Source organism: Phoenix dactylifera, chromosome 3, assembly GCF_051530095.1.
Source record: "Phoenix dactylifera cultivar Ajwa chromosome 3, Ajwa_hap1_PhDact_Kaust_v1.1, whole genome shotgun sequence".
In the NCBI taxonomy this organism is placed as follows: Eukaryota; Viridiplantae; Streptophyta; class Magnoliopsida; order Arecales; family Arecaceae; genus Phoenix; species Phoenix dactylifera.
The window spans coordinates 34,849,463-34,871,813 of NC_143192.1; the positions used below are offsets into that span (position 1 = coordinate 34,849,463).

Consider the following 22,351-nt stretch of genomic DNA (forward strand, 5'->3'; position numbering starts at 1 on the left):
AAGAGAGCAGTGAGAGTGAAGAAGAAAGTCAAGATGAGGACTTGGGTTTGATAGTAAGGAAATTTAAAAAATTCATGAGAAGAAAGAAACCATTCCCAAGAAAGAAATTTGGAAGGAGAAATGATTGGGAGAAAGAAAAGGAAAAAGAAAGAGACCCAATCGTATGCTATGACTGCAAGAGACCGGGACATATTCGTTCCGAATGCCCTCAACAAAAGAAGCACTTTGGAAAGAAGAAGAAGAAGGCATTGAAGGCAACATGGGATGATAGTGACACATCATCCTCCGAAGAAGAGAAGGAAGAGACCGCCAATCTATGCTTCATGGCGTTCGAAGATGACGAGGTATGTCAAAACCCAACTATAAATTTTACTTTAGAAGAATTATATGATGCTTTTCAAGAACTTATGGGTGATTGTAGTATGTTGGGAGCAAAGAATAAAGAATTAAAAGCCTCCAATCAAAAACTAAAGGAAAACATTGAAAACCTATTAATTGAGAAGGAGAGCGTCAAAAATATGAACACTACTAACCTAGAAATCGAAAATTCAAGGCTTAGCACTGAAAATGTAAAGGCAAAAACACTAATCAAGGAATTAAATCTAAAAGTAAATTTCCTACTCAAGAATAATACCTCACTTGCGCAAACTGTTGAATCTCTTAAAAAGGATATGGAAGAACTAGTTAAAGAAAATGTGAATCTTAAGAATGAGATACATAAGTACAAGCCAATTGTTGAAAAATTCACACAAAGCTCTGAAAAATTAAATCTTATCCTTTCAAATCAAAGAGCTGTTTTCAATAAAGCCGGATTAGGATATAAAACTAATAAGCAACAAAAGTATCTAAAGAATTTCTTTGTAAAAGCAAAAGATGTAAAAACTGAAAAACCAACATGCTTTCTTTGTGGAAAGATTGGACATAAAGCCTACTCTTGTATTCAAAGAAAAATCCAAACTAACAAGAGTACATTTGTAAAAGCTAAAAACATAACTAAAATATGGGTGCCTAAAGGAACCAACTACACTAACCACGAAGGACCCAAGAAAACTTGGGTACCTAAGAGCTTCACATGATCATTTTGCAGGTATGCCTTGCAGCCGGGAATAAAAGGAGAATGTGGTATCTTGATAGTGGCTGCTCAAGGCATATGACCGGTGACAAGAGTCTCTTCGTCACCTTGGAATCGAAAGAAGGAGGGTTAGTCACATTTGGAGACAATGCTAAAGGCCGAATTATTGGTGTTGGTAAAATCTCCATATCACCCTCCTCATTTATTGATAATGTATTGTTGGTTAATGGACTAAAACATAATTTGTTAAGTATAAGTCAATTTTGTGACAAGGAATTTAAAGTATCATTTGAATCATCACTATGCATAATTAGTAGTCCATTTGACAATGAGGTCATACTCACAGGACATAGGCATGGAAATGTTTACATGGTAGATCTTGATGATCTCACCATGAAGGATGGCCAATGTCTTGTAGCTATGAATCCCAAAGTCAATGAGACTAGTTGGTTATGGCATCGTAGGTTAGGGCATGCTAGCATGGATTTAATTTCTAAATTGATTACAAAGGATCTAGTCAAAGGACTACCGAAAATAGACTTTGAAAAGAATAAAATTTGTGCGGCATGTCAATTAGGAAAACAAACAAGAAGTTCTTTCAAGTCTAAGAACATAGTCTCAACATCAAAACCCTTAGAACTAATTCACATGGATTTGTTTGGACCCACTAGAACTGCTAGTCTAGGGGGTAAGAAATTTGGTCTTGTCATTGTTGATGATTTTTCACGTTTTACATGGGTTTCATTTCTTGCACACAAAGATGAGTCCTTTCCCGCTTTTATCAAGTTTCATAATAAGGTTTCAAATGAACTTAATCTTAAACTAAAAGCAATTAGGAGTGATCATGGTACCGAGTTTGAAAATCAACACTTTGAAAAGTTTTGTGACGAAAATGGTATCAATCACAACTTCTCGGCACCTAGGACACCCCAACAAAATGGGGTGGTAGAAAGGAAGAATCGCACACTAGCAGATATGGCTCGTACCATGTTGTGCGAATCGGATCTACCAAAGTATTTTTGGGCTGAAGCAATAAATACCTCATGTTATATTTTAAATCGTGCTTTAGTTAGATCCATCTTAAAGAAAACACCGTATGAATTGATGAAAGGTAAGAAACCAAATATAAGTTATTTTCATGTTTTCGGTTGTCGATGCTTTATTTTGAACAATGGAAAGGACAATCTCAGTAAATTTAGTGCTAAATCAGATGAGGGGATCTTCTTAGGTTATTCCTCATCTAGTAGAGCATACAGGGTCTTCAACAAGAGAACTCTCGTTGTTGAAGAATCCATTCATGTTGTGTTTGATGAAACTAATGGAGATTCTTCTAGAAAAGAAGAAGATGGTGATGCAGGTATACTTGAAGACGGGATCAAGGAATTCTCCATACAAGACAAACAACATGAGGATGAGATCAAAGAGGATACAAATCAGCAAGATGAAGAAGATCAACCTCCATCAAGAAATCAAGATCTTCCTAAAGAATGGAGGTATGCACATGGTCATCCAAAGGATCTAATCCTTGGTGATCCTTTACAAGGTATAAGAACTAGATCCTCTTTAAGAAACACTAGTAATTATCTTGCTTTCGTTTCACAAATAGAGCCTAAATCACTAGAAGAAGCTGAAAAAGATGATAATTGGATGAATGCTATGCAAGAGGAATTAAACCAATTCGAAAGAAATGAAGTTTGGACTCTAATGAAAAGACCCCCTAATGTTTCAATTATAGGCACCAAATGGGTATATAGAAATAAACTAGATGAAGATGGGATAGTAATAAGAAACAAAGCTAGGCTAGTGGCCAAAGGATATAATCAGGAGGAAGGAATAGATTTTGATGAAACTTTTGCTCCTGTTGCTAGGTTAGAGGCTATTAGACTGCTTTTAGCATATGCATGCTTCATGGATTTTAAACTCTATCAAATGGATGTAAAAAGTGCATTCTTAAATGGCTACATAATGGAGGAAGTTTATGTAGGACAACCTCCAGGTTTCGAAAATCACTTACATCTAGATTATGTGTATAAATTGCATAAAGCATTGTATGGACTTAAGCAAGCTCCTAGGGCATGGTATGAAAGATTAAGTAATTTCCTAATTGAGAACAAATTTAAGAGAGGAAATGTAGACAAAACCCTCTTTATTAAAAGAAAAGGAAATGACTTATTGCTTGTACAAATTTATGTGGATGACATAATTTTTGGTGCTACTAATGATAGTCTCTGTCAAGAGTTTGCCAAGCTTATGCAGGGAGAATTTGAAATGAGCATGATGGGTGAGCTCAACTTCTTTCTTGGGCTACAAATAAAACAATCAGAGGAAGGCATCTTCATCAGTCAGTCCAAATACATCAAGGAAATGCTGGAAAAATTCAAGATGAAGGATGCAAAGGAAATCAGCACACCCATGGGCTCAAGTTGCAAGCTTGACAAAGATGAAAAAGGTAAAAGTATAGATTGCAAATTGTACAGAGGTATGATAGGCTCTCTACTTTACCTTACTGCTAGTAGACCAGATATATTATTCAGTGTTTGTGTGTGTGCTAGATACCAAGCATGTCCTAAGGAATCACACTTGCAAGCTGTTAAAAGAATTTTTAGATATCTAGTAGGGACATCTAATGTAGGCTTATGGTATTCTAAACAATCTGATATAAATTTAACTGCTTATTCTGATGCTGATTTTGCTGGGTGCAAACTCGACAGAAAAAGCACAAGTGGCACTTGTCAATTCTTGGGTGCCAATTTGGTTTCTTGGTTTAGCAAGAAACAAAATTCAGTTGTCTTGTCCACAGCTGAGGCTGAGTACATTGCAGCTGGAAGCTGTTGTGCCCAAGTTCTCTGGATCAAGCAACAACTTGAAGACTTCGGTATTAAAATGGACAATATACCAATTAAGTGTGATAATACAAGTGCAATCAACTTAACAAAAAATTCTGTCCAACACTCTAAGTCAAAGCATATAGAGATTAGGCATCATTTTATTAGGGATCATGTGCTGAAAAATGATGTGATGATTGAATATGTATGTACTGAAAATCAATTAGCTGATATCTTTACAAAGCCCCTTTGTAAAGACAGATTCAATTTCTTAAGGAATGCTTTGAGCTTGTATGATCCTAGCAAATGAATTGAACTTGTATTGCATTGCTTTGCTACTCGAACTAGTAATCCACCTCAAGGCAAACATAAGTGAAAGCATGAATTCATCTAAACTAAATGACGAACTGGTTGACTTTCCGGAGGATGGTTACCCTCCCTTGGACTCTTCATGGAGATATTTTCAGAGCCTATTTCATAGGTATTCGAAATTTGGTCAAACGTTCCTCATTTCAATATTATTAATTCAAAAATCATTATCAAATTTTTATAGGATGTATCATTGAGGGGGAGGATCACAAACAAATTCACTCTAAGCTTATCAAAAGAGATCATATTGATTGGGGTGATTAAACAAAAAAAAAGGAAGAAGATAGAATACAGTCTGAAATTTTTCAGTGCCGGAGACGTCTCTGGCAAATCGCAGAGACGTCCCCCCAAGCGGAGACGTCTCACCTTAGTCGCGGAGACGTCTCGGGGACCGAATGAGGCCTTTTTAAATAGGTCGAAATCGCTCGAGCCGACTCGAGCTTTCTCCCTCATTCCCGACCAAAACGGAAAGCCCTAGCCTCCATTTGCCCTAAATCACAAACCCTAGCCTCCATTTGCCCTAAATCACAAACCCTAGCATCCATGGCACCAAAGAAAGCTAGGACGACCCGTGGGAAGCGACCTAGAGTAGCGGGCGACGGTGAGGAACGGCGGGAAGAACCCTCCGCACCTTCTCCTCCGGTTGCTCTGCCAACCACAACGATTTTCTGTGCAAATCGCACAGTCACAACCGGTAGGTACATAGACTTTGCATTTTTAGATCATGAGGGGTTCTCTATTGGAGAGAGACTCCGAGCCCAAGGGTGGGAGCATCTTTGCACCCTCAATACCTCGACCTACCCCGGCCTTGTTAGAGAAATGTTTAGTGATATGGCTTTAGGGGACTTAGGGTTCACCGCACATGTCCGAGGGACATTAGTAGAAATTAATGAGGACATCTTATCCACTGTTTTGCAAATCCCTAGGGACGGCGAGGCTCCAACCTCACATCCCCAAAGGGAAGTAGCTCTAAACTTAATTTTAGGAAGAGAGGACTGCGGCCCTCTTGATGTTGTCAACTCCCAGGACCTAAATGCAGAGATGAGACTCCTTTTAAGCATTGTCAACCGGGTCCTATTTCCTAAAACCGGTCGCTTCGATTTTGTTTCGGAGCGAGACTTAGTTATAATGCATCACATCCTACTAGGGATCCCTCTAAACCTTCCTAGACTCATGCTAAATTACATTGCCCTATGTCATAGGTATTCTAGATTTAGTATACCCTATGGCATGATCTTTACCTTAATCTTCAAACACTTCAAGGTTTCCATTCCATCAAATGAACCTGCAAAGCCCTTAAGAAACACCGACTATTACAATGAGGGCTCAATGAGAAGAATGGAATTTCACAAGATAGATGGGTCTTGGGTCAAGGTTCCAAAAAGAAAAGCACAAACCATAGAGGCTGAGATCCCACATCATGAGTCTGACCATCACTCTCCTCCACCTAGCAACATGGACATCCCTGATATTCCCTCCAGCTCAGCTGGACCTTCCACATCCATGCCACCACCTCCTCCAGTCAGTGGGCCCTCCTTCCTATCAGAGGAGCAGATGCACACCTTAGCATCTGTTATTTGTCAGCAGATGAGGGAGGAGATGAGATCCATGATGTCTGCAGAGCTGGCCCCCATCAGACAAGAGCTGCAGGAAATTAAGGCTCAAATTGAAGCCCAAGAGCAACAAATAGTTGGGGTGGGTACCACCCAAACCTGCAGATCATTAGAGCTCAAGGACAGCTTGAAGGCCATTTCCAAGAGCCTCAAAGAGTTGACAAAGCCAGATGGCAATGTGGGCACCTTAGTTGCCCAACTTAGAGGCAGAATTGAGATGGCAACCTTAGAGTTTGAAGCACTTGTGGCAGGTTTCCACAAGTCACAGGGAGATCACTTTAAGACCCTCATGGATTCTATCAATGGTTTCATAGATGCAGCCTGTAAGGCTTATGCACAAAGTACAACTGGTAGGCCCCATGAGCAACGACGCCGATGATGGATATCCTGTAGGATCTTCTTTTTGTAAATCCTAGGCCATTTTGAAACACTTTTGTATTAGAAATCAATACTTGTAATGATTTCTTCTTTTGACTATGTACTGACTTCAAAGATCTACAATGACATATGAATGAATACAATTTCTTTTGAAAACCTTGTGTACATTGCCAATTCTGTGTATGTGTTTCTGTGATTGTGTATGTGATTGTGTGATATGCCATAAAAATCCTACCACATACCTTGAGTATTCAAATTTGATACAAAGAAACAATGCACATAAAACAGGGGGAGCACACCTTGAATATGCTGAATTTTACTAAAAAGGATAATTTGTCCCCTTCATGTTGATGACAAAAAGGGGGAGTAGATATTTGTATATTGAAAGGGGGAATAGAAATTAGATATTGTATATTGAAAGGGGGAGTAGACATGGATATTGAATATGGAATGCAAATTTTTTAATCATACTCCAAAGTTGATTTAGAAAAGATAAAATTGAAGAATATTGATTTTAAGATAATTGCCCTTCTGGAAAAGAAAGGGGGAGTCAAAAAGAATCTAGCTTTCAATTATCTTCAGCATCAATATTTCATTCTAACTTGATTCAAATTCAGTTCATATGATAAAATCATTTAAGAACTATAAAGATCAATCTTATGCACAAGGAAAGAACTGAAAATTGAATATTTTGAGTGATGCACATTGTATCTAGTTCAAATCAAAACATTATACTTGTATATCTGATCAATACTGTGTATATGTTTAAATTTCAAATTTTGCATATACTCAGTGTTTTGTCATCATCAAAAAGGGGGAGATTGTTAACCCCCTAATGGATTTTGATGAATACAAAACACTAGAGTAAAATTTCATTATATCTTAACAATTCAATTGAGAAATTCATGTGTTTTATTTAGAATATTGTTAAGAAATGTCTAGGCAAGTTTCCATAATTTTTATGAATTTATTGAAGAATATTTTGAGCTAAAGAAAAAGTTCAGGGACAGCCGAGACGTCTCCTGATAGTTTCAGAGACGTCTCTGGCACAAACAGGAAGAACTGGCACACTTGGAGACGTCCCCGGCTCCTGTCGAGTCGTCCCCGCGTTAGCGGAGTCGACTCTCTCAGTAGCGGAGTCGACTCTCTCAGTGGCGGCAGAAAGACGCTTTTCAAGGGATATGCGCGAGACGTCCCCGCTGTACGCGGAGTCATCCCCGCAAGCAAAAAGGAGACTTCCCGAGTCGTCCCCAAGATGGCGGAGACGGCTCTCTCAGGGTTTTCCAGAGAATTTTTTTTTCGGTGATAAGGAAGCGGAGTCGACCCTGAGAAAGCGGAGTCGTCCCCACGCATAAAGTGCAGACAAGCGGAGACGTCCCCTGAAAGAGCGGAGTCGACTCTCTCAGGGAATTCCAGAGGACATGATTTTCGGAGATAAAGAAGCGGAGTCGTCCCCAAAGCAGCGGAGTCGTCCCCACTCAAAAAGCACTAACACGCCGAGACGTCCCCGTAAAGTGCCGAGTCGACCCCAGATAAAGTAAAAAGTAAAATCCTATAGGCGAGACGTCTCTCGTTGTAGCGGAGACGTCCCCGGAGCGCCTGGAACGCGACTGACAGCTTTTCAGGTTTGATTTGAATTTCAAATCTTCTCTACTTTATCTCTAACGGCTATATTTGCTTTTTGGGCTATAAAAGGAAGCTCTTAAGTGCTTCTCAACAACTCTTAACCAACCAAAAAGCAAAATCATTCAAGAGAGAAGTTAGAAAGAAAAGCTCAAGGGAGTGAGTGCATTCAAGAAAGGAAATCAAGTGCTTTCAAGTCTCCCAAGCGATTTCAAGCTCAACCACTCTCGTGTGCTCGGGATTCAAAGCTCACACCCAACCCTACGCGTCCCACATCGGAAGAATCAACATCTCCCACGCTTCCAACGGCAAAAAGATTCTTCCGGGTTTCATTGTTCATAAGTGCTATATTTGCTTTCTAGAGCTTTTATATCCTTTTGTACACTCTTTTATTGTGGTGCTTGTTCCAGTCAAGGGACTTGGAACAAGGGAAAGGGCGTCCCAAGCCTAAGAGAAATTGGGGGTTTTGGGTTTGTTGTGAGCCCGGTGTAAAACAACGAGTTGGGTAGTGAACTCGCAAAACTACCGTACTGTAATCTTGGATTATAGTGGAAATTCCCAAGGCGCTTTGGGGAGTGGATGTAGGAGCGGTGAAGGCTCCGAACCACTATAAAACCATGTGTTTGTGGTTGTCTCTTCTTATCGCTTTATCTTTGCTTTAGTTCATATATTTGTGTGTTTTATTTTTAAATTAGCCAAAAAGTTTTAAAACACCCAATTCACCCCCCTCTTGGGTGACCATCTCTGGGCAACATTGATCAATTTAGTTAATGGCATTAGCACTTCCATATGGCCTCAATGGCTTTGTAAGCATCAAAATAATAATAGGATCCTCAAATTTCATTTTAGATCTGATATTAATCATGCAATAGTTTTTAGCATAATCGTTTAAATGATCCCGGCATATTGATAATGAGTTCTTGTAGTGGTGTTTTGAGATTTGATTTCTTATGCATGCTAGCATTAAAATGTTTAATTCAATTTTTTCGCAAAAGAACTACGTATGGCTTGATCCCCCTTATGAAGGGGTACGTAGGCAACCCGAACAAGTGCAGCCATTGAATTTTAAATTTCAGCATGCTATCACTGCTAGAACTCATAGGAATCTTTCATTACCGTAGTTGGCGCAGAGCTTCGAGCAGCCTATGAGGATATATCATATGCGAGGCGGGTGCTCGATACCGAGCGGGTGTACATCGAGGGGGACTCATCTATGGTGATCGAGTGGATACGGGGTGCAGACTGGTATGGAGATGGTCATCCACTTATTCGTGAGACACACAGGCTGGTTGTGGAGCTGGGTGAGCACCAGGTAGCATATATTTTTCGGGAGGCGAACAGGGCAGCAGACTGGGTAGCCTCCTATGTTGCACAACATTCTGGAGAGTTCTTATGGACACCCACAGTAGAGCTCCTGCCTCCATTGTACTTTTTATATTCTTCTGACTTGGCTAGATGTACTCACATTAGAGCTATATGAATTGTCGTTTTCACCCAAAAAAAAAGGAGGAGAAGGGGCCAAAACCGGTGACTCCTTCTCGCCCAAATGGTGGCGGCGGCCGTCGGAATCGCTTGGACAGCGGCCCGCCGCCTTCTGCCCATGCATCCGACCGTCGGGTCACCGTCGGTTCTTTTCCTTTCTTCTTGAAGGCTGACGGGAAGAAGATCTCCCCTTTTCACGGTGGTGCGGCCGCTAGGCGGCTCACGGACAGCGTCCCCCACGCGGCCACCTCATGAAAAAAGGAAGACCAACTACCCCAAACCCCTTTCTCCTCTCCTCATCTTCTTCTTACTGTCTTTTTTTTTTTGGTAAAAGCGGCTACTCATTTCATATAACTCTAACGTGAGTACAACCTGCCAGATCACAAAAAAGTAAAAAATACAAAAGAGGAGGGACGTCTGATGCGGACGTCCAAAAAAAATTTCTGGAGTGTCGGGCAACAAAGGAGGCGACCCAGTTTGCTGCCCTATTCGCCTTCCTGAACACGTGTACTATCTGAACATCGCCCATCAACTGAGCCATCCTGTGAGTCTCCCGGATGAGGCGATGACCATCACTATACCGATATGCCCTCCGGAGCCGATCGATAACCACAGATGAGTCTCCCTTGAGGCAGACCCGCTCCATGCCAAGTACCTGCCTCGCATAGGATATATCCTCCCAAGCTGCCCACAGCTCTGCCCCGACCACTGTAAGTCCTGGCGTACGCCGCCTTCCTGCTGCAATCATTCTTACTGCCTTTCATCCGAACATCTCAAAGAAGAGAAAGGAGGAGCGATGGGTTACATTGGGAAGAATTTAATATTTAAGAATCAAAAACAGAGAAGGCTGATTCTCTGACTTTCCAATTACTTGCATGTGGGGCCTATGGGAGGAGGTTGGTTCTCCTGGTTCCAAGTTGGGCAGTGGAAGCAAAGGGATGGGTTATCACGGGTCTTGGTATAACCAATGGCTCTAACAACACACTCTTCTCCTCTATTCTCAAAGAGGGCCCTGTGGGGTGAAGAGTTTAGTCCCACAACGCTGAACTAAAAATACTTCATATGTTTAAATAACATGTGTTGTTAAATTTCAATGTCTTTTAGATATCGAAGGTATAATTTATTTTAGAATCTACCCGTTCGGTAAGTCCATCTTGATATTCTAAGATGTGTGCAATCTGATCTAAAGAGATCTTCTGGAGAAAGAGCTCTTAATGCGTGATCCCGTAAAAGAGTCACCCTTCTCCCTCTATCAAGATAACTCTTTACTACTGCGAAATTACTTTAATACCCTTAAAATCATCAGAATTTATAAATGACACTTGTCAAATGTGGGCCACGAGATCAATTCTTAATTAAATAGGATCCAACATAGATAAGTAAACCCCATGGCAATAACTGGGGTATGCCATTCTTGTTACAAATTCGAGTCCAACGGACAATTTTTCTGTTTCTTAGGTTGTTGTTTCACAGTGAACAAGGTAGTAGTCTATATAACTCAATAAGACAAGGTAGAAGGATTAAAAGCCCATCATCAATCCATTGATGCCCATAGATTGGGCCTGAGTTTTTAATTGACCAAAAGGCCCAGCCTGAGCGCTGCAAAAATCCTAGGTTTCTCACGTTCAGATCCGCCTTATATAAACTGGCCCTTCCACAGTATTTTTCCACTGAATGTGCACATTTACATTTAATTGGAACTTCCAAAGTAGCCCTGGTATGGCATTCTAACCAATAATGAACCTAACCATTGAAAACTTGGTCGCACCCAACTTTAACATTTTGAACTGAAACACAAATTGGCTTGGATTTGGATAAATCATTGTGGATTGATCTATGCAAGGCTTAATTTCCATTGGGGGTTCTTTTAGAAATGAGAATTTACATTGTTGGAGAACAGCTTGGATGATGCATTCTTGTATGGTGCAATTTTTCTTTTGGTATGTATATTTCAGAGAGTTAATAACAAAAAATTAATTCATTATTTGGATTTAACAGGGGTGTATTTGTGAATCTTCTAAAAACAGTACAAATAAAATTTTCATTTATTCAAATCAATTTACTTTATCTATATTTAACTTTCCTTTTTTTTCACCATGTGACATGTTATAATTTCATACAGCCATCATCAAATGCTTCTAGCCGAAAACAGTCCTCTTGCTGTGTCGTTTGTTTGGTAGTGTCTTGAACGTGGAAGGCAGGCAGTGGCAGCCAAAGAGCCTCAGCCACGCCTCTTCTTATCATACTTTATCAGCATTGGAACGATGTTCTTTGCTTGCATTTACGTCCATTTTTGCTTGCATATGCTGATATAGATTGGTCATTGACGTGGCAATCTTGAAATGGGGAAGCGCAGTTGTGGCAGTTGTCGTGTCCCCAAAAGTTAACAAAAGGCCACTCCACTAATCGAACACTTGAGCATAACTCTTGATAAGATTTCTATCATGCCAGCATCACTCAAGAAGTAAGCCAACTTCGCGGCTTCCTCTTCTTAAAAATAGTAAATGGCAAGTGGAACCTGGTAAAAATTGTCATGAAAGAGGAGACTTAAAAACGTATATTTATAGAAGACCATAAATGTGATTGACTTAGCTCCATTGATAGAATTTTTAATAGGCTAGGAAGCTTTTTTTTAATTTTTTAAAAATAAAAATATTTGATAAAAAATAAAAAAACTATTTTAATTTTTTTTAAAAACTAAAAACAACTATTTGAGATAAACTCCAAAATAAAGCTTGTTTTAAGAAAAATATTTTTAGCATGCATTGAAAAGCTGATTTAGATTTATAATTTTTTAATCAAAATATCCATAATAAAATCATATAATTATAGAAAGTGTGCTTTTATATCATAATGCACGAAGAAAGAAATCTACAGAAACTCCGGCAAATAAGAATTTCTAATTAGTTTTAGCTCTCTTTTTTCTCGCACATTATCAAAATATTTTATTTGTTTATTCATCATTTTAATTCTAACGGGTTAAGGCAGCTGTTATGCGGGTCGTCTCCGGAGCCAATGCTGATGATGTTCAGCGGGTTAGCATTTATCCCGAGGTGGAGATGGCTCCTAAGGCCCAGGGGGTAGACGTGCCTGTGGCCGACCTCTCGGACTTTTCTCCATAAAGATTCTAGTATGGAACTGTAGAGGGGCGGCAAAGCCGTCTTTCATGTCGTCTTTCAAGAGGTTGGTGTAAATCCACAGACCAGAGATCTGCTTCCTCTATGAAATGCGTCTGCCCGGTAGTGGGCTCTGCCGAGTACAGCGGCGCTTAGAGACAGACTGGGAGATCTACGTAGTAGAATTCCAAGGGCTATGCAGGGGTATTTTGGCTATGTGGAAGCAGGGTGTGGCGTCAGTAGATGTTTTCCACAACTGCTCTCAACAGATTATTATGGTTGTCTCGAAACTTAATGTAGAACTGTGGGTTTTAAGCGGCGTATATGTGAGTACTGAGTCTATTGACCACAGGACTAGGAGAGTCCTGTGGGACGAAATCACCCATTTAGTCGCCCAGTAGTTTCCGGTAGCGGTGGTGGAAGATTTCAGTTGTATCCAGGATGCTAGCGAGAAGAGGGGTGGAAGGGCTTTTACTGATACAGTAGATAGGAGGGAGTTCCGTGACTTCCTATTGCAGAATGGCCTAGTGGACCTAGGCTTCTTCAGACTGCAGTTTACTTGGTGTAACAACCAGTCCGGTAGAACTAGGATTTGGAAGAGGCTCGACAGGGCCATGGCGTCCACTAATTGGATTATCCAGTTTTCTTCCTATCGAGTCAGCCACTTATCTCGGATTGCCTCGAATCATTGTCTACTGCTAATCTCGACGGCATCCGACTCTAGTCACCATTGCCCCTTCTGCTTTAAGAAGGTTTAGTTATCTTACCCTCAGTCTTGGGACATTGTCCAAGGAGCTTGGAGCTTGCCGGTGCGCGACGATGCTATACAGAGGGTTTCTCGGAAGTTGGAGCTGACCAAGAGGCGGCTGTGCCGCTGGAACCGTGAGGTTGTAGGCGATATTTTTAGGAAGTTGGAGGAAGTGGAGGTCACGATAGCTAACTTTCAAAGGAAAGAGGATCTAGAGGGTGCACTCTCGGAGGCCGACATGGTATGCCTTCGAACTTGCCACTCATCACTCGATCTTGCGACAACATGAGATATTTTGAAGACAGAAGTCCAGAATCCAGTGGGTCAGGGAGGATAATCGAAACTCTAGTTTCTTCTACCGGACTGCAGTCATTAGGAGATAGAGGAATATGATCTGGTCCCTGCGAGACGGGACGGGTCAGCGGGTGGAGGGGGACTCGGCGATTAGACAGGTCTTGCTTGATTTCTTCTGCTCAGATGGTCAGAGGATAGTGAGGGTGACGAGGTCGATTAGCTCTCGAGGGCCGACATGGGAATTGGCATTATAGAGAATGCGTTATTGTTCGACCGGTGGTGGAGGGAGAGGTGCGGGAGGTGATCTGAGCCCTCAGAGAGGATAGGGCTCCTGGTCCAGATGGGTTCCCACCCTTCTTTTTTCGGAAATACTGGGGCATTATCCGGACGACTGTGGTTGAAGTGGTTCCATATTTTTTCAGTCGGGTAGGAATGCCTGATGACTAGAAGGCCACATTTGTCATGCTGATATCGAAGCATCAGGATGCGGCGGAACTAAGTCACTTTAGGCCTATCAGTTTGTGCACAACTTTATATAAAGTTGTGGCAAGAAGACTGGTGGAGTGGATGAAGCCCTTGCTTTCCAGAATTATTTGTCAGGAACAAATAGCTTTTTTAAAAGATAGGAGCCTCTCCGACAATGTCATGCTGGCCTAAGAGATGATGTGGGATCTTCAACAAGCCCCAATACGGCGAAGCCTGATGGCTATCAAGCTGGGCATGGAACGAGCTTATGATAGAATCGGATGGAGCTTCTTTAAGCGAGCCTTGGAGAGTCTTGACTTCCATGAGACGTGGATTGGTTGGGTGCTGGGGTGTGTTCGGGGACCGAAGTTTTCTATTCACCATCCCTCTTTTTCAAATCCACCATGGGGCTTCGGCAGGGATGTGCCCTATCCCCATACCTGCTTATTATTTGCTCTGATGTTTTGTCTCGGGCACTATGAGCTACGTGCGCCGCCAGAGAGCTGGAGGCTTACGTCCCAGCTCTAGGGACCCAGCCACTATCTCACTTACTCTTTGCCAATGACTGTCTCTTCTTGACGAGGGCACGAGTAGAGGACGCATGGACCCTCAGGAAGGTGTTGGCCGACTACTAGGTTGCATCGGGGCAGAGAGTGAATGCCCAAAAGTCCACCATCTCCTTCAGCCCTAGCATGTCGTCTGGGGTTCGATGGGGGATCCGGAGGATTCTAGGGATACCAGAGCAGGACGAGATCTGGAGCTACCTGAGTGTATCGATCATAGGTAGGAGATTGCGGGTATCTAAGTGTACCGGGCTGTTGCAATGGGTCCAGAGCAGGCTGGAGGGATGGCGGGCAACGTCTCTATCTATGATGGGTCGATTGACGCTGATCAGATATGTACTTGGCTCCATGCCCATCTATCTCATGGCAAACACGGTGGTGCCAAGGACAGTGCTACTAAAGATTGAGCGGCTACTTCGAGGCTTCTTATGGGGCTCGTATGGAGGTGGTCGGCGGGGTGCAGTTGGTGGCTTAGGAGAGCATTTGCTTCCCATTTAGTGAGAGTGGCCTTGGGATTCTATCTCTCCTAGAGAGATGAGAGATGCTCATTTCCCGGCATGCAGTCCAATTTCTTTGGGAGCCGCAAGAGATCTGAAGTCGAACCATGGTAGCCCACTATGGGCAGGTGGGCCCTGAGGCACTGGCACGAGGGCGGAGATGTTTCTTCCTGTGACGAGAGATTGCAAGGTATCTGGTTACTGCTATGATGCACACTAGATGGCTGATAGGCGATGGGCGCATTATTGATGTGGTTGGGAACTCGTGGGTAGATGCCCTCTCCTTGTGGCATTGGCCGACTATGGTCTGTGTCGAGGATGCAGAAGGCTCGCGGGTCTGTGATCTCCTTGTCCCTAGAAGGGCTGCATGGGACGAGACTAGATTGGTTCAGCTTTTCGGGGGACACCCAGCGGAGAGGGTTCGATCCCTTCCGTTACCTAGGTGTGCAAATCTTGACGTGCGGGTTTGGAGCACCTCTACCAGGACTAGCATCAGGGTGGATGACCTATCCCGCATTCTCCGGCGGCAGTATGAGCCTGGGTCAGACTGCACCTGGATCTGGTGCTTGGGACTCCATCCGAGGATAGCCCTGTTTCTCTGGAGGGTGGTCTGGGACTGTCTTCTGACGAGGGCAGCACTTAGTGGGCGAGGACTGAGAATTTTTTTGGTATGTGGGGATTGTGGTGTGGACGAGACGGTAGACAATGCCTTATTTCAGTGCACATGGGCCAGGGCGACTTAGTGACTGGCTGAGATCCCGCAGGAGGTTCGGGGCTGGAGGGACTAGTTTTTACAAGCCATCCGCTGATGTTTGGAGTCCCCACTGCTTCGCTAGGAGGCAGCCTGAGCGATTTGCACGTCCTACCAAATTTGGCTAGCTAGGAATGCTCGTACCTTTAGCTAACGCAGTATGTCGCCGAGACTTGTAGTGGAGAGTACCTGTGTGCAGGCGGCAGAGCTCAGTCATATCATACATGTCGAAGGGACCTTAACAGCTTAGGACATCTGGAGTTCCCATTTTGCTTTGGCAGTATTCCGTACAGTGTTTTTCACCTGGGAGCTCCTACCTCCGGGTTTCCTCAAGATCAACTTCGATGGGTCTGTCTTGGACGGAGGTACATGGGGCGGTGCGGGTTTCGTTATTCGGGACCCGTTTGCCAGGGTCGTGGTTGCAGGGGGCAGTCGACTCCTCGACATTTCAGTTTCGGTTGCAGAGCTAAGGGCCGCTTGGGCGGGCTTCCGTCATGCCCTGTGTGTTTTATGGGTGAGTTCCATTGTTCTAGAGGAAGACTTGGCCACAGTCATCAACTGGATCCGGGGGGCCCAAGGGGTAATGGTTGCGTCCACCCTTTGCTCCGAGACATCTGGGCATTGGTGAGGGACAGAGGGGCCTTACAGGCCAAGCATGTTTTTCAAGAAGCCAATGGGCTACGAGCTAGGTGGCTGATTATGTAGCCAGACACTCTAGCAGTAGTACCCTGTGAGCTGGAGATGGGAAGATGCCCGTGGCACTCCAAGGTATTTTGTTTTTTAATTTTATTGGGTGTATCTGTACTCGTCAGGTATGATCCATCCGCCTTAGCAAAAAAAAAAGAAAAAAAAACCATACTGAGTAATTAAAGGCGACAACATGAAACATCAAAAGGATGGTTCGAGGAGGAGGGCTTGGACAGTGGTCTAGCCTTCCCTCGCCCGAACACGGTAGTGGGGTCGTCGAAGAACGCAGTGCTGACGAGGAGGTGACAGAGGTAGAGATCAGGAGGACGGTCTGGGCCGTGGGGGAAGACAAAGCCCTGGGGCCTAATGGATTCCCCCTTTTTTTTCTTTAGGAGATACTGGGGCATTGTCGGGAGAGTGGTGGTAGAGGCAGTCCAGCTCTTCTTTAGTTCAACAGTTATGGCAGATGACTGGAAGGCAACCTTTATCACCCTGATACCGAAGAGATGCAATGCGATGGAGCCCGGCCATTATAGACCCATCAGCCTTTGCACCACCCTTTACAAGGTGTTGGCAAAGATCTTGGTGGGCATGATGCAACCCCTTTTGCCTCGTCTCATTTTCCCAGAGCAGGGGGCTTTTGTTGGTGGACGGAGTATTACCGACTATGTCATAATAGCCCAGGAGATGATGTGGGACTTGCAACAAGCTCCGTGGCGGAGGTGTTACATGGTTGTGAAGCTTGACATGGAGCGAGCCTACGACAGGATCCGTTGGCCTTTCTTGCAGAGAGCGCTGGCGAGCCTTGGTTTCCACGAGACCTGGATCTCCTGGGTCATGGGGTGTGTGTAGGGGCCATCTTTCTCCATCTTGGTCAATGGCACGCCGTCGCCTTTCTTCCGGTCGACTATTAGGCTGCGCCAGGGTTGTCCCCTATTTCCATATCTTTTTATCATATGTGTTGATGTTTTATCCCATGCTTTGCGACAAGCGTGTGGAAAGCGGGCGCTAGAGGCCTATGTCCTTGCGCCTGGTGCCCTGCCGATCACTCACCTTCTTTTTGCAGATGATTGCCTTATTTTGGCTAGGGCCAGACCCAGGGACGCCACTGCTCTTTGGAGGGTCTTGGAGGATTATTGCTTGGCTTTGGGCTAGAGGGTGAATCTCCAAAAATGAACCACTGTTTTTAGCCCGAAGACTGAGGTGCGGGTACGACAGGAGATCAGGGGTCTTCTTGGTATGAGGGAGTAGGAGGGTCTGTGGAGCTATTTGGGTGTTCCTATCACGGGGAGGAGGTTGCAGTTCTCGGACTACCAAGATGTGGTGCATCGAGTGCAGCAGAGGTTAGAGGATTGGAGGGCGGCCTTGCTTTCTATGATGGAGAGGGTCACCATAGTCAGGTATGTTCTCTATTCCATGCCTTTGTACCTGATGTCGAACACCGCGGTCCCCAAGACGGTGTTGTTCGAGATCAAGAGGCTGGCTCAGGTCTTCATTTGGGGGTCGCAAGGCGGTGGCCGTGGGGTGCACCTGGTGGATTGGGAGCCGGTTTGCCGACCGACTAGGGCTGAGGGCTGAGCATCCAGTTCTTGCTGGCCAAGAGGGAGGCTTTGATTCTCGGCATGCTGTCAGGGTCCTCTTGGAGCCGCAGTCTCTTTGGAGTCAGATGATTGTTGCCCGGTATGGCCCCGTTGGGAACGGTGGGACCCCATCTGGGGGTAGGAGGGCTTCTCTAGCGTGGCGCGAGATCAGCAAGTACATGCCTATGGTCCTTTCGAGATGCAGGTGGTTAATCGGTGATGGCCAGAGGGTGGATGTGGTGGGGGACGCATGGGTAGACGAGTTCTCGATGTTGCGTTGGCCGACCCTAGTTACCTTGGAGGCTGGGGACGGAGTCCGGGTTTGTGACATTCTTCTACCCGAAGATGGGGGGTGGGACACCCACCGGATCGATCAGTTGTTCAGGAAGCCACTTGCGGAAAGAATTTGGTAGCTCCTAATTTCGGGAAACCCATGCCCTGATGTCAGGGTGTGGAACTCTTCCTGCAGCCCTAGGGTCAGAGTTGCCAACGCCTGCAGTGTTGTCCAAGATGAGGGGCAAATGGAGGTGAACCTCGGATGGATCTGGCGATTTGGCTTGCACCCCAGAGTGGCCTTATTTCTCTGAAAGGTCATTTGAGGGAGGCTACCGTCTAGACTCCTGCTGTTCGGGAGGGGCAAGGGTTATCACCCCTAGTGCCCTAAGTGTCAGAGTGATGAGTCGCTAGACCACGCTATCTTCTAGTGCCACCGGACTAGGAGGGTTTGGAGGCAGTCGGGGCTCCCTACGGTGCTTTGGCGTCACGTGGCGACCCTTCTCTAGGTTATTCGCCGATTGGCCGGGGCCTTGCACTCCAGACCGGAGGCAGTGCGGGCGACCTATACTTCTTATTAGATATGGCTTGCAAGGAACGTGTGGACGTTTGGGGAGAGATGCCCCCCACCGGGGGTGCTGGTGGAGAGGGCGCGACATTTGGCGGTGGAGGCCTCTCAAGCGATCCAGTCGGATAGACCTTTGACAGTTCAGGATATTTGAGGCTCCTCATCTGCTCATGGAGCGTCTTACTTGGTATTTTTTACCTGGGAGCCCCCACCCCCGAACTTCCTCAAGGTCAACTTCGATGGATGTGTGCTGCAGGGCGGCAGGAGGGGTGGTGCAGGCTTCGTTGTTAGGGGCCCGGACTTCAGGGTGATCGCAGCTGGGGGCTGCTATTTGCTCGACACCTCGGTGCTAGAGGCGGACTGGAGAGCAGCCTGGTCTGATTTGTGCTACGTTCGACGTGCCTTGCAGAGGAGAGAGGTCCTGCTGGGGGTGATTCTGTGACAGTCATCGGATGTGTTTAGAGAGGCTAATGGGGCCACGGATTGGGTGGCGTCCTTTGTTGCCAACCACTCCAGGAACCATTTCTGGATGGGAGAGGCCGAGTTGTCTAGTGCTTTATGAGATTAGGAAAAAAAAAAGAGAAGAGACAAGTCGCTCTCTCGCCTAATAATGAGGCGAGGGTGTTTCCGTCCATTCAAACCTACGACAACGTCAACCCTCGTCCGCCACCTCTATCTCACCGTTCAGCCAGCCCAAAGTCTGGTGCCCCCTTCACTCTCTCTCTCTAACTTTCTATATTAAATCTTACCTCTGTGAAGCAACCGTCCGAGAAACAATGGCGGAACAAGGCCACAAGCCCCACGCCCTTATCATCGCCTATCCCCTCCAAGGCCACATCATCCCCGTCGTCCACCTCGCCATCAAGCTGGCTTCCAAAGGCTTCACCATCACCTTTGCGAACACAGAAGCCGTCCACCACCAGACCACCCAAGCCCACAGCTCCGACGACATCTTCGCCGGTGCCCGTGCATCCGGCCTCGACATCCGCTACGAGCTTGTCAGCGACGGCCTTCCCGTCTCCTTCGACCGATCCCTCAACCATGATCAATTCATGGCCTCCCTCCTCCACGTCCTCTCGGCCCATGTCGAGGAGCTCGTGCAAAAGCTTTTGCATGCCAGCCCCCCGATCACCTGCCTCATCACCGACACCTTCTTCGTCTGGCCCTCCACCATAGCCAAGAAGTTTGGCATACCCTATGTCTCCTTCTGGACCGAGGCTGCCATCATCTTCACCCTCTACTACCACATGAACCTCCTTAAAAAAAATGGCCACTTCGCTTCTCTTGGTAATAAGTCCAACTTTTTCATCTATTGTTAGAATTTGTTGCCAACATCAACATGTTTGTGGATTGTAGAGAATCGGAAGGACACCATAACGTACATACCGGGAGTGCCGATGATCGAGCCAACCGAACTCATGTCATACCTCCAAGAGACCGATACGTCTTCCGTGGGGCACCAAATAATCTTCAAATCGTTCGAAGAAGCCAAGGGGGCGGACTTCGTACTATGCAACACGGTGCAAGAGCTCGAGCCAACGACCATCTCGGCACTGCAGAAGGAGAAGCCATTCTATGCCATCGGTCCGATCTTTCCGGCGGGCTTCACCAAGAGCACCGTCGCGACGAGCTTGTGGACGGAGTCGGATTGCTCTCAATGGCTTCACTCCAAGCCGGCAGGCTCCGTCCTGTACATTTCCTTTGGGAGCTATGCTCATGTGAGCAAGAGAGACTTGGAGGAGATAGCATATGGGATTTTAGGCAGCAAGGCGAACTTTATATGGGGCCTTAGACCGGACATCGTGAGCTCCGACGATCCCGAGCCATTGCCGAGAGGATTCTTAGAGGAGAGTCATGGGAGAGGGATCGTCGTTCAGTGGTGCTGCCAAATAGAAGTGCTGTCGCACACTTCGATCGGAGGCTTCTTGACGCATTGTGGGTGGAATTCGATATTGGAAAGCATATGGTGCGCCGTCCCGTTGCTATGTTTTCCGCTGCTGACCGATCAGTTCACAAACAGGAAGTTGGTCGTCCAGGATTGGAGGATCGGTGTCGGAATTGGAGAGCTTAATGCTGTGAGGAGGAAGGATATCTCGAAGAAAATCGACAGCATGATGGGAGGAGAAATTGGGGACCAAGCCAGGAAGGAGATCAAGAAGGTGAGGAAGGCCCTCGAGAGTGCACTCGCTCCTGACGGCTCGTCGCAGAAAAACTTTGATCAATTTATTAAGGATCTAATGAAGCATGGCTCGGAAATAAAAGCTAATGGAAAATGATATGCATCTTATTTGTAGCTCAATTTCTTCTTCCATGTAACTATGAACATGCAGTATCTAAGGAAGAAAGACAATGAGCTAATTATTGTGAATTATGTTCTACAATAAAATAAGAAGTGTTCACTATTTTAGCCAAGCTAGAATTTTGAAGGACTGCTGTTCTCATGGCGTGGTTAGGTGAAACATTATGGAACATGCTTTGAGACATGGATTCTGTGCACGCAAAAAGTTGTCTGGACGCATTAACGCTCGATTGGTAGCTAAATAATCGAACTTCTGCTGACAATACCAACCTCCCTCTCCCATATTTGGCAAGAAAGGACTTTCCATGAGCATACAATTATTCATGAAAATAGTTGAAGATATATATCCAAATTTCAACATGTAGATTCGGCAGGGCAACTACCAATCAGGTATATGCAACGAGGAAAAAAAAATTCAAGTCCTCTTATAGGGGAGAAGTTAATATATACAAGAATGCATGGAAGGTGAATGAAACAATGTAGATTGTAGCCTTCGATGTTTGCACGTAATTCCTAAAGTAACCGTTCATCTTGTATTTTTACTTACATCCAACAAGCATGCATCTAGCTGCTAACTATGGTTTCATTAATTAAATTGTAATCTACATATTAAAATTCTTAAAGTAACCAATCTTCCAGCTACAGATTATGTCGTTTAGAGGCTAGCCAATTTGAGGCAGAGCCAATTGGGGGCAGAGCTTATTTGACACAGGCATATTAATTGAGGCTAAACTTTACATCTCCAGCGATCGAGCAGCCAAACTTTATTTTGAGACCAAATTATTTAAATATAATTATTTGAGATATGCCAAATGATTGAGGTGTACTAAATAAATCGCACTATGCATATTTCCATATGTTTGCTCGTGGAGAAAGAATTTATTAATTATATTTCATATAAACTATTTACTCAAGATAATTAATTTTTCACTTCCTATTAGCTTCTAGCATTAATACAACTTGATATGCTTCCATAAGACTTTTGGCCGATCTAGCTGACTGAACAAAATATATATAATTTAATAACTAATGACTCAGAAATTCCACTTAAAATTATCTGCATATAGCTTTATGTTTGCTAGTTCTTGCAGTTTATTTATTCATTTATTTTTTGATGAAGAGGGAGGCAAGGCCACCCAGCCTTTATT

General features: G+C 44.6%; 1 protein-coding gene across 1 annotated transcript; it reads left to right on the forward strand.

Moving 5' to 3' along the window:
* Window positions 1–19,546: 19,546 nt before the first annotated feature.
* LOC148714347 (UDP-glycosyltransferase 86A1-like) lies at window positions 19,547–21,316 on the forward strand. The gene is made up of 2 exons (XM_088718109.2): window positions 19,547–20,191; window positions 20,261–21,316. Exons 1-2 carry the CDS (start codon window positions 19,681–19,683, stop codon window positions 21,178–21,180), a joined length of 1,431 nt encoding a protein of 476 aa, XP_088574235.2. The 5' UTR covers window positions 19,547–19,680; the 3' UTR covers window positions 21,181–21,316.
* Window positions 21,317–22,351: the final 1,035 nt, after the last annotated feature.